A 12,056-nucleotide genomic window follows, 5' to 3' on the forward strand; every position below is an offset into this window, starting at 1 on the left:
TTAAGGGTTAAATAAATAAAAACAACTTTTTTGCACAAAAAATAGAATTTTATTATAAATCACTTTCTCAATATGAGAAAAAATCAGTTACGTTTTAACGATACTGTTCAAAACAGAATTAGTCTATATGCTGATCAAATAAACAGAGACAACAATTTTCTTCAAACAACGGATTAGAAGAAAATTTATAACCCTTTAATTAATGAGATTCAGAGTATATTATTTGATATATCAATAATAAAAAAGCATGGACGATTCTTTACTTTCAATATACAAAAAAAACACAGAAAAATCATTATATGAGATCAAAATCAGTCTCTCCTTTACAATAATGTCCTGTCTTATGCTGGTCAAATTAATAAAGACAACTATTTTCCAATAAATATAATTTTATTACAGATCCCATTGTATAAATATATTCCAATAAACCTCGACCTAAAAAAATAGTGGATTAATAATATTCGTCAATAATATTTATTCCAAATAGAATTGACTCATATGCTACTAATGAAATAAATGAAGATAAGTTTGTATAAGAAACGGAATTTTTAGACCACTGTTCACTTTTACTAAAAAAAAGAAAGAAATCATCTTATGAAAATGCTTCGTTTTAAAAATAGAATTTCTTTAAATTCCTCCATATGATGCTGATCAACTTTTAATGAAAAAAAAGTTTGCTCAAAGAATAGAATTTTATTATTTATAGATTACTTGGTCCAATTGATCTAAGTTGATCTATAAATAGTTGTTTAAAAACTGCATTATTCTTTACATTCACACAAAACAATACCAAAAATAATTTTATGGGATCAAAATCAGTTTATTATCAAAATCACTATCCGAAATAGAATGTATTAGACACATTGGAAAATCAGAATCAGTTGCTTATTAGAATCACAGTCTAAAAGAGAATAGATGAGAAATCAAGTTATAAAATAAAAATCAGTTTCTTATTAGAATCATTATCCTAAACAAAATCAGGCTTCAGGCAGCTGCTTTTTAAATAAATAAAGAAAACTTTTCAGCAGAATATAACAGAATTTTATTGCAAAGCATTTTTTATAAAAATTTTCTAATACACCTAGGTCTCAGGAATTAGCGAAGGACAGTAAATGTTTTTTTTTATTAGAGGAAAATATTTAAACTTTCAACATCAGAAGTTAATCCGAATTCTACGTATTAGTTGATCTATAAATAATTCTAAAAAAATACTATCCTTAACATTTACACAGAATGATACAAAAATCATTTTATGAGATCGAAATCAGTTTATTACCCACATCAATATCCAAAACAGACTATATATGACATGCTAGAAAATCAGAATCAGTTGCTTATTAGAATCAGAATCTGAAAGTAATTAGATGGAAAATAAAGTAATAAAGCAAATACAGTTTATTTCTGGAATCACTGTCCTAAAAAAATAAGTGTTTATAAATTCGCTGCTTAAATAAATAAAGAAAAATTTTTTTGCACAAAAAACAGAATTTTATTGCAAATCACTTTCCAAATTTTTTTCTGAAATACCTAGGTCCAAAAAATTAGCGAATGACAGTGAATGCAATTTTCAGTGGAAGAAAATATCTGAACGTTTAACATCAGAAATCAATCCAAAGTCTATTACTTGATCTATAAATAACTCTAAAAAAAACCACTATTCTTCACATTGTCACAAAAGAGTACAAAAAATCATCTTATGTGATCAAAATCAGTTTATACTCAAAATCACGAGCCAAAAGAAAATATATGAGACATATCAGAAAATCAAAGTCAGTTACTTATTAGAATTACAGTCTAAAAGTGAATAGATAAGAAATCAAGTTATAAAATCAAAATCAGTTTCTTACTGGAATCCCTATCCTAAACAAAATCAGTCTATATAAAGTTTCTGGTCAAATAAATAAAGAAAAACTTTTCACATAAAGAAAAACAGAATTTATTTGCAAATCACTTTTTCCAAACATTTTCTAATATATCTAGGCCTCACAAATTAGCGGAGAACGATAAATGTTCTTTTCATCGGAAGAAAATATCTAGATTTTCAACATCTAAAACCAATCTAAAGTCTATTAGTTGATCTATAAATAATTATTTTAGAACTGTGCTATTCGTCACATTTACACAAAACAATAAAAACAATCATTTTTTGAGATCAAAATCAGTTTATCGTATAAACCTATATTTAAAACAGAATGTACGAGACATATTAGAAAATCAGAATCAGTTGCTTAATAGAATCACAGTCTAAAAGAGAATAGATGCGAAATCAAGTTATAAAATCATAATCAACTTCTTATTAGAATCACTATCCTAAACAAAATCAATCTTTATAAAGCTGCTGATCAAATAAATAGAGAAAAATTTTTTGCACAAAAAAAAACAGAATTTTATTACAAATCGCTTCGTCCAAACATGCTACAATAAACTCAGTTTAAAAAAATTAGTGGATGACGGTGATTGGAGCTGCTTTCACAAAAGCCGGTCCGGCAAGAAGAGGAGCAGGATGGACCACATGAACAGGAGTATGATCAATAATTGGCGCATGGGCCACTAGCGTCTTCGCAATCACTGGAGTTGCGATAGGAGCAACAACTGGAGTTCTAATGACTGGAGCAGCAGCCAAAAGTGGACCAGCTGGAGCAGCAACAAGTGGTGCGCCAATCAGGCCTGCGCTGACGCTGGCGAGGATGGTAGCCAAAATCACGAACTTGAACATGGTGATCTTCTTCGGCTAACTTGGTCTTTCACGATTTTGAGACTTGTGATGACTGATGATCAACTGTGGTGAAATTCTCCTCTTATATACCACCCGGCCAGGTCAAAATCTGACATTGATGCTGGTCAAGAGCGTCTGCTTTTGGGGAGGACAAACTGCCTTCGTGCACCTTCACTCGCTCTGAACAAGTATATTCGCTAAATGCAATAAAAGGGTCTCAAGGTCACTTTCGACATACGATCAAGACTCGCTTGCAATATTGAAGAAATTATTAAATGTGACTTGAAGTCGAGATATTATGCATGATATTTTGCACACGAATATTAGGATTTTAAGAGAAGAGGGATTAGTTTGATTTTCATGATTTACAAACAATCTAATTTAGATAATTACACTTTTTAAATTTAAAAAAGCAATAGAAAAAATTACAGATTTCTAAAAATGGTTAGTCTTATGAAGATCCTTTCAACAATATTTGAATAAAACAACATATGTTTTGTGATAAATTAGGGTAAAGATATATTCCACAATTTAAAAAAAAACTTTATGATATTCATAGGTAACCTTGCAGACTGGAACAAATCTTGAGATTAGGTTCTCTATTTTTAAGTTCTTTTTTCAGATTAGAAGAAATCTACCTTTTTATTAACTCTTTTATAAAATCAAGAAATTGTCACCCCAATCTTAAATTTTCTATAAAATTAAAGAAGTTCTAAATTGTAATAGAGTGCTCTATTGTGCCGTAAACGAGTTTTCAATGACAGCTAGAATTTTTTTTAACTTTTACAGGGGCAGCATTGTCCTCTTTTTTCGAAAGAAAAAACACCGCTGTATTTTTTGTTTTTTTTTTTTTTTTGTAAAATAAAATGTTGTGCTGCATTGTGCTAGATTTTCTCTCTATGGGGTTGTGGAATATATATTTTTGTGCATCATACCTTGAGCCAAAATTCCCTAAATTAATTTTTTTACCCACACAAAAAACATTTTTAAAAAATCAAATTTCACACATCTGAAAATCACCCTAAGTTGTAACAAGCGATCACAACACATTATTAACTTGGAAGAATATTTTTGTGAGAATTGACTTTCTTAAAATGAGAATATTTTTTTTATCCAAACCTTAAAAACCGTGTCATGAATTTATAGGAAAAATTTAAATTATTCAGAGTTAAAAAATCGGTTTTTTTTTAAATATACATCTAAGAGAAAAGTATAATATGAAATAGTTGTTTTTCTCATCCAAACAAAAATTTTCTTTGATAAATTCAGACGCAAATTTTCGATTTTTTCAACAAAAAAGTTGCGGATTAGTGGATCGCTTATCTAGAAAAATTCTATGCATTTTTTTCGAAAAAACAAAATGGCTGCACTGTCCCTAACAGTTTTTTTGTCCTTATATTCTGGCTGAAATTTTTATTTTTGCAAAAAATTTTTCGCGCTTAAATAAAACAAAGTTCAGTACAACTTTCATTTTTTTATTTTAATTTAAGATGATAAATAAAATTTAAAAATTGATTTTATTGCCAAATAGAGGCGTTTCTTAATTAAAATTGTTTACAAAATAAACAATTCTTGCCCAATGGAGATCATTTATATCTCAGAACTATGAAAAGGAACGAAATATTTGCAGTACAAGTAAAAAAATATGTATTTCTTATCCAATTTGTTTGAATAATTATGAAATGTTATACAAATTGAAAAATCTTGAAGTCGAACCTGTAAAAAAACGTCATGGATTTACTGAATAATTATCAAAATGTAAACTTATTTCTGAAATTTGTTTAAAAATTACTAGGTTGTTTAGGTATATTTAATTCCTAATTAAATATTAGAAAATTGATTTTGACCCCAAGAAATATGAGCATAAAGTAGCAAGAATCAGCAATTCTCAAAAACGCCCTTTTTTCTTTACTTATTTGTTCATGACAAAATGAAAAATATATTTATTCAAAACTAATAAATTGCTTCTTGTGTGATTCTTAACTAATTTTGGCTGTTCTTTAATAAACAAACATTTTTTTGACAAAACGATGAGTCAGCACAAAAATTAATACTTAAACAAAATTAATTGGTAATATAATTAATTTTCCCAAAACTGAGCACTCAGTTCATGGCCATGCATAAAGAAAGTCAAAAGAGTAACTACTTTTTTTAAATTTCTTTTATAGATAAAAATTGATCATTTTAGTTTGAAATTCATTTGTCTGTTCAAAAATGTAACTATTTGGTTTAAAATTGGTTGGTTTATTGAAAATGTATCTATTCTATTTTCGATGTAATATTATCTGTTTTAGTTGTAAATTCAACTATTTGGTTACAAATGTATCTACTTTGTTCAAATTCGTCTTTTTTTAGTAAAATATAATCTTTTCGGTTAAAAATTCCACGATTTAATTGCAAATTATCCACTTTTCTAAAAAAATTCAAATGTTAATTTTATTCAAATTACCTATTCTAAATTTAACATTTAAATCTATTTCCATTCAAATAGCAGCAAATACATTTTTTATTGAAAATTCATTTTTTTGGTTAAAAATTAATTTATTTTTTTAGTAGAAAATTAATCTTCTTAGTTACAAATTCAACTATTTAGTATAATTAATGTCTTTTATCACAATTTATTTTTTATTGAAGAAAATTATTTTTTAGGTGGACTATTTTTTAATTGGAATATTAAATATTATTAACTATTACATTTTTGTTGAAAATTCATCTTTCCAGGTTGCCAATTCAATTACTTTTATTGAAAATTCGTTTTTTTTGTTTGGTGTAAAATTCAGTTTTCAATTGCAAATTTAACATTTTCGTTAAACACCCAACTTTTTAATCACAAATTAGCTTTTTCATTGCAAATTCATATTTTCGAGTTGAAATTGCTACCCACTTATAGAAATCTCGTCTTTTTGACTGAAAAATTCAACAATTTAGTAGAAAACGTAACTACGTCGTCAAGAATTGTTTTCTTGTTGAAAAGTAATTTTTTAAAGAAAAATTTAACTATGCATTTTTGTTTGAAACATTATCAATCTTAGTTTAAAATTCAACTATTTGGTTAAAGATTTATGTGATTTGTTTCAAATTCATTTTTTTGCAAACAATTAATCTTTATAGTTCAAAATTCAACTATTTGGTTAAAACTTTATTTGTTTTCTTAAAAATTGGTGTTTTTTGTTAGAAAATCCCTGTTGGTTGAAAATTTAATTATTTTATCAATTTTAATTTAAACATTCATCAATTTTGATATAAATTTAATCTTCTTGATTGAAAAGTCGTCTAATCTTTTTTGGTAAAAAAATTTAATTTTAAATGTCTTTCTTTAATTATTAACAAAATAGTCTATCTTAGTTGAAAATTCAACTTTTTTGTTAGAAATGCGGTTGTCTGCTTAAATATTAATCAACTATTACACTGTTAAAAATTTATTATTTTACTTTAAAAATTCCAGTACTTTGTTGAAACCCAGCTTTTTGGTTAGAATTTTTTTAATTAAAAATTTAACATTTTGCTTCATTATTCAAGTGCTTGATCAAAAATTAATCGTTTTTTTTATTTATATTTGTGAGTTGAATTTTCCACCGTTTGTAGAAACGTCATCTTTATGACCATAAAATTCAACATTTTAGTATAAAACTCAACTATTTGGTAGAAACTGTTTTCCTGGTTGTAAATTAATTTTTGGGAATAAAAATTTAACTGTTTGATTGAAAATTTATTTACTTTGTTTAAAATTCTTGTTTGATTGTAGAAAATTAATCTGGCTGTTGGTGAATTCAAATATTCAATTAAAAATTCATTTACTTTCTTAACAATGAGGCTTTTTGGGTACAAAGTCGACCTGCTTGGTTAAAATTTAATTAATCCATTTTGTCATTTTTAGTTTAAAAATGAACTATTTGGTAGACAATTGATGTTTTTTAAGAAAATTGATCTATTTTGATATAAAATTAATTTTTGTGAGTGAAAGTTTAACTATTTGTATACGAATTTATGTATTTAGTTTAAAATTCGTCTCTTTTATTGGAAAATTAACTTTTTGTGGTAAAAAAGTCACCCTTCTGGTTGTAAAGTTTGACTGTTTGTTAAAAGACTCTTTCTTTTTTCTTGGCGATTTAACATTTCAGATTAACTTATGTAACTGTTAAGTAGAAAATCTTTCTTAGTTAAATGTTCGACTCTTATTCAAAATTCACTTTTTTTTAAATTTAAAAATTCATTTCTTTTGGTCGAAATTTTATCTTTTTCGGTTGAAAATGCAATTGTTTCGTTAAAAATAAATCTGTTTCGGTAGCGAATTCAACTACATTGTTAAAGAATTGAATTTTTTGTTCAATTCAACTGGTCTTAATTTAAAATTAAAATATTTTGTTTTATCATTAAGGAAAAATTCATTTCAATAAACTGGCGCTAAAATACAACTTCTATATTTTTGTTTCTGCGTTTGTAATGCCAATAAAAATCTTGAAGATAAGACAAATTATCGATAAAAAAGTCCGAATGTGTATTTAAAAAAAGCTTGAATACAGACAAACATCTCTGTTCGATTTAAATCTTTTTAGTTTCATTTGGCATTTATTTCAGATCATTATTAATTTCTCCCGAACATATAACCCAGTTCTGTCAACCAGTAATCATAACGATTATGCAATAAAAATATATAATCATACATACATATATGAACCGAATGAACAATTAATTTATATTTTTGCCAAGTTATTTTGCATAATAATGGTAGGATAATTGAAGTGTAAGCAAAAAAAACATGGCATCCACTTGAGTTAATTTATGAAAGATATTTTAAGGATATATTGTAAATTGCAATTCATTGCTGAAAATGCAATGGTTTATACTCAGTCTGTTAAAAAAATTAAACGTTCAAGATTTTTTAAAATATTAAATGCATTTTTCCATTATTGTTTATAAACAAAATTAATTGAAAAAATTTCCAATGAATGCTTCAGTCTGAAAATGTGCATAGTAGTTTTTTAAACTTTTGTTTCTCATAAATAATAATCTATTTCTTGTATTGTATTTGCATATTGAAAAATATATTTTTTTCAATTATTGTTATTTCTAAATTAAACAAATAATTTTTTTTAATACACTGAAAATCAAATACAAACTTTTACATCAATATATTTCAGTATTAAAAATATTGTATTTTATAATAGACACGGCAAAGTATTGTATTTTTAATTGTTTAAATTCGATAATTTTCTAAAGAGACGTCTAAAAAATTCAGAATAATTAAATTTCAGACACAATGAAATTCCCAAAAATTAAAATATTCAAAATAGAAAATTATAAAATCGCCGAAATATAAAAGTCACGAATTGGCAAATTCCCGAAAAATAAAATACCTGAACAATATTATCAATAACAATATTTCAATATGACGAATAATTCTACCGAATTTTAAAATTCCCGACCAAAAATGGCCGAATTATGAAATATCTAAGACTAAAATTCGCTAAAAATTGTTTTTAATTAATTTTATTTATTTATTAAAAATATAATGAATGGAATAATAAAGTTCCCAAGCAGCTTATAATAGCAATATCTTAGAAAATATCTGAAAAGTAAAATTGTGGACAGAAAATTGCCTGATTATAAAATATCCGAACTAGAAAATTCTCCAATTAAAAAATTCTAGAATTTAATAAACAATCACAATTTTTGTATGAATATTATTTATTTATCAGAAATATAATAATCAAATTATTTTCATTATAAAATTCATTATTTTCTATGTTTTACGTTTTTGAAAATATTATATCAATTAAAAAAAAAAAAAACAATAATTGAACAAAATTTAATTTAAAAATTTATTTTCTTTAATTATTGTTATTTTATATTGAAAGAATAATTTTAAGATTTTTGGAAAATAAAAATTGTGTTTTCTGACATAAATGTATGATTATTGTATTTAGAAAAAAGAATCAATAATATTTAGAAAACAAATTTTTCTTATTTTTCAAAGCCGAGAATTTTCTATTTCGGATATTTTATAATTTGGCGATTTTCTGTCAGAAATGTTATTATTAGGGAATTTTCTAATTCGGTAACATTATAAACTGTTCGGGAATTTTCTGATTCAGGAAATTGATATAGTCGGCAATATTATTATCATGGAAGTTTACTATTCGGGAATTTTATTCTAAATCAATTTTATTATCAGGCAATTTTACAGTTTCGGAAATATTCTTTTACGGGATGTTTTGCTCGTCGATTTTATTTTCGGGATTGTATGCGTATGAAATTAGATTATCGAGCACGTGTGCAATTAGATCATTTTGTTCATCATTACAATATTTTCACTTTTAAAAGTAAAATCTTCAGGTTATGTAAAATTATATTTATTAGAGAATTATTGAACATTCTTTATGATTTTTAATTATTATTTGCACGTTCAACAAGTTTCAACTATTTGTGCAATGAATCGGGACAACTGGAAAAACCTGTAAAATAAAATTTCCTACACTGTGAAAATTCCAAATTGGAAAATTGCCAAATAATAACATTGCTAAAAAATAAAATTCTAAAATGGGAAAATTCCCGAATAGTTTATAATGTTACGGAATTTGAAAATTCCCGTTATAAAATTGCAGAATTGTGAAATATGAAGACTAGAAAATTGCCGAATTCAAATAATTAAAAATTTGTAATAAATGTTAGTAATTTATCAAACATACAATAATAAAATATTTTTATCAAAGACTTTTACTAAGCTAAGGTTTTTAAAACTAATTGTTTAAATTTAAGATAACAATAATTTTATAAAGAGGTATTAAAAAATAAATGGAAAAACGCGTTCGCCACAAACGAAAAAAAATCTCTTAAAATTGTATTGATTCATGTATGGATTCAATTAGGCACTAATTTGTCTCGAAATTTCTTTTGAATAATTTTTTAAAGTAATAATTCAATTTATAAGATCTTTTTTTTTTAAATTTTTTCAAAAATATTATGCGCATTTTGCATCAAAACTTTTTATATAAGAATATATATATTTTAATTACTCTTATTCCAAATTGAAACAGTAGTTTCAAAAACTTTCCACATTAAAAAATTTGTTCATCAACAATTTTTGTTGGTTTTATCATTAATAGATGATATTCATTTAAAAACAATTTATTTATTGTTCTAGTTCGGAAATGTTTTAAGTCGGACGGAAATTTTCTAGTTCCGATATTTTATAATTCGGCATTTTTTTCGGGAATTTGCACATTCGGAAATATTATTTCTATTGGAATTTTAGTATTAGGGAATTTTCAAATTTGGAATTCTTACAGTATCGGGAATTTTTTAATTTTTCGGGATTTTTTAGTCGTCCCAATAAATTTTTTTCAGGAAATAATTCAATTGAATCAATTTAATCAAAGTTGTGGTCACCAGATCTCATACACATTGCTGATTAAGACTTGATTCGTTGCGACACTACACGAATATTACTTTTTTATCTATCTTTAGATGGTTTATCTATACTGATAAATATTACAAAATATTTGCACCATCAATTTTATGAATAAAATTTCTTATTTATTAATATTTATAATAATATTATCTCAAAATAATATTAGAAAGGAGATGACTGACAAATCCTGATCAATAAAATTTCCGACATTGTAAAATTTTGAAATTGGCAAATTCCCGAAGATTTATTGTTTGAATAAGGGAATTTTTTAATTCGTTAATAGACTGTTCGGAAATTTTCCAATTCCACAATTTTGTTATTCGGTAATTTTATTATTCTTGAATCTTTCTAATCGGGAATTTTTATTATTTGGGAATTTTATTAGTAAGAAATGTTAATATTCGGGCATTTTAATTATCTGCAATTTTATTATTTGGGAATTTTATTGTTTAGGAATTTTAGAGTTCGGGAATTTTCTAATTCGAAAATTTTATTTATCATGAATTTTACTATTTGGGAATTTTATTGTTCGGACATTTTATTATTCGGAAATTTTCCGATCCGGAAATTTTTCATTTCGGGAATTTTATAGTTCGGAAAATTTATTATTCGAGATATTTCCAATTCGGCAATTTTACTCTTCAGCAATTTTCGAAAATTTGAATATTCTGAAATTTAATTGTTTGGGAATCTTTTTATTAAAGAATTTTATCATTTGAGGATTTCCCAATTTCGAAATTTTATTAATTGGGTATTTCATTACTCGGGAATTTTCCAATTCGGTAATTTTATTATTCGGAAACGTCCTTATTCAGGAATTTTATTGTTCGGAAGTTTTCCAATTCGGGAATTTTATCAATCGGAAATTTTATTATTCGGGAACTTTGCAATTTGGGAATTTTGGTTATTCGGAAATTTGATTATTCTGAAATTTAATTATTTGGGAATTTTATTATTAAAGAATTTTATCATTCGGGGATTTCCCAATTTCGAAATTTTATTAATTGAGTATTTCATTACTCGGGAATTTTCCAATTCGGTAATTTTATTATTCGGAAACGTCATTATTCAGGAATTGTATTGTTTGGAAGTTTTCCAATTCGAGAATTTTATTAATCGGAAATTTTATTATTCGGGAACTTTCCAAATCAAGAATTTTATTTTTCGGAAATTTTGTTATTTAGAAAATCTAATTCTCGGGAATTTCTATTATCAGAAATTATATAATTCAGCAATTTTCTAAAACCAACATTTTATTAATCGGGAATTTTATTATTCGGATATTTTCCAATTCGGGAATTTTATTATTCGGAAATTTTACTCTTCAGGAATATTATTATTCGGAAATTTTATAATTCAAAAATTTTATTGTACCAAAATTGTATTAATCGATTATTTTATTATTCGAAAATTTTATTATTCGGGAATTTTAATATTCGGTAATTTTATTATTCGGTAATTTTCCAATTCGGGAATTTTAAAGTTCGGAAATTTTAATATTCACTAATTTTATCATTCGGTAATTTTCCAATATAGCAATTTTAATGTTCGGAAATTTTATTATTCGGGAGTTTTCCAATTGGGAAATTTCATTACTTGGAAATTTCGTTTTTCGGGGATTTTATTAATCGAAAATGTTATTATTCGGAAATTTTCTAATTCGGGAATTTTATTTTTCGTAAATTTTATTATTTGGGAATTTTATAAACCGGAAATTATATAATTCAGGAACTTTCTAATAGCAAAATTTCATTAATCGAGAATTGAATTATTCGGAAATTTTCGAATTCGGGAATTTTATTATTTAAGAATTTTATTATTCGGGAATTTTCCAATTCGGTAATTTTATTATTCGGTAATTTTCCAATTCGGGAATTTTAAAGTTCGGAAATTTTAATATTCACTAATTTTATCATTCGGTAATTTTCC

At 25.2% G+C, this 12,056-nt stretch overlaps 1 protein-coding gene across 1 annotated transcript; it reads right to left on the reverse strand.

Annotated features, from left to right (window-relative positions):
- Positions 1–2,440: 2,440 nt before the first annotated feature.
- LOC117170006 (larval/pupal cuticle protein H1C-like) lies at positions 2,441–2,716 on the reverse strand. The gene has a single exon (XM_033356521.1). The coding sequence runs from the start codon at positions 2,714–2,716 to the stop codon at positions 2,441–2,443; it is 276 nt and encodes a 91-aa protein (XP_033212412.1).
- Between the last annotated feature and the right edge of the window lie 9,340 nt (positions 2,717–12,056).

Source organism: Belonocnema kinseyi, chromosome 3 (genome assembly GCF_010883055.1).
Source record: "Belonocnema kinseyi isolate 2016_QV_RU_SX_M_011 chromosome 3, B_treatae_v1, whole genome shotgun sequence".
In the NCBI taxonomy this organism is placed as follows: domain Eukaryota; kingdom Metazoa; phylum Arthropoda; class Insecta; order Hymenoptera; family Cynipidae; genus Belonocnema; species Belonocnema kinseyi.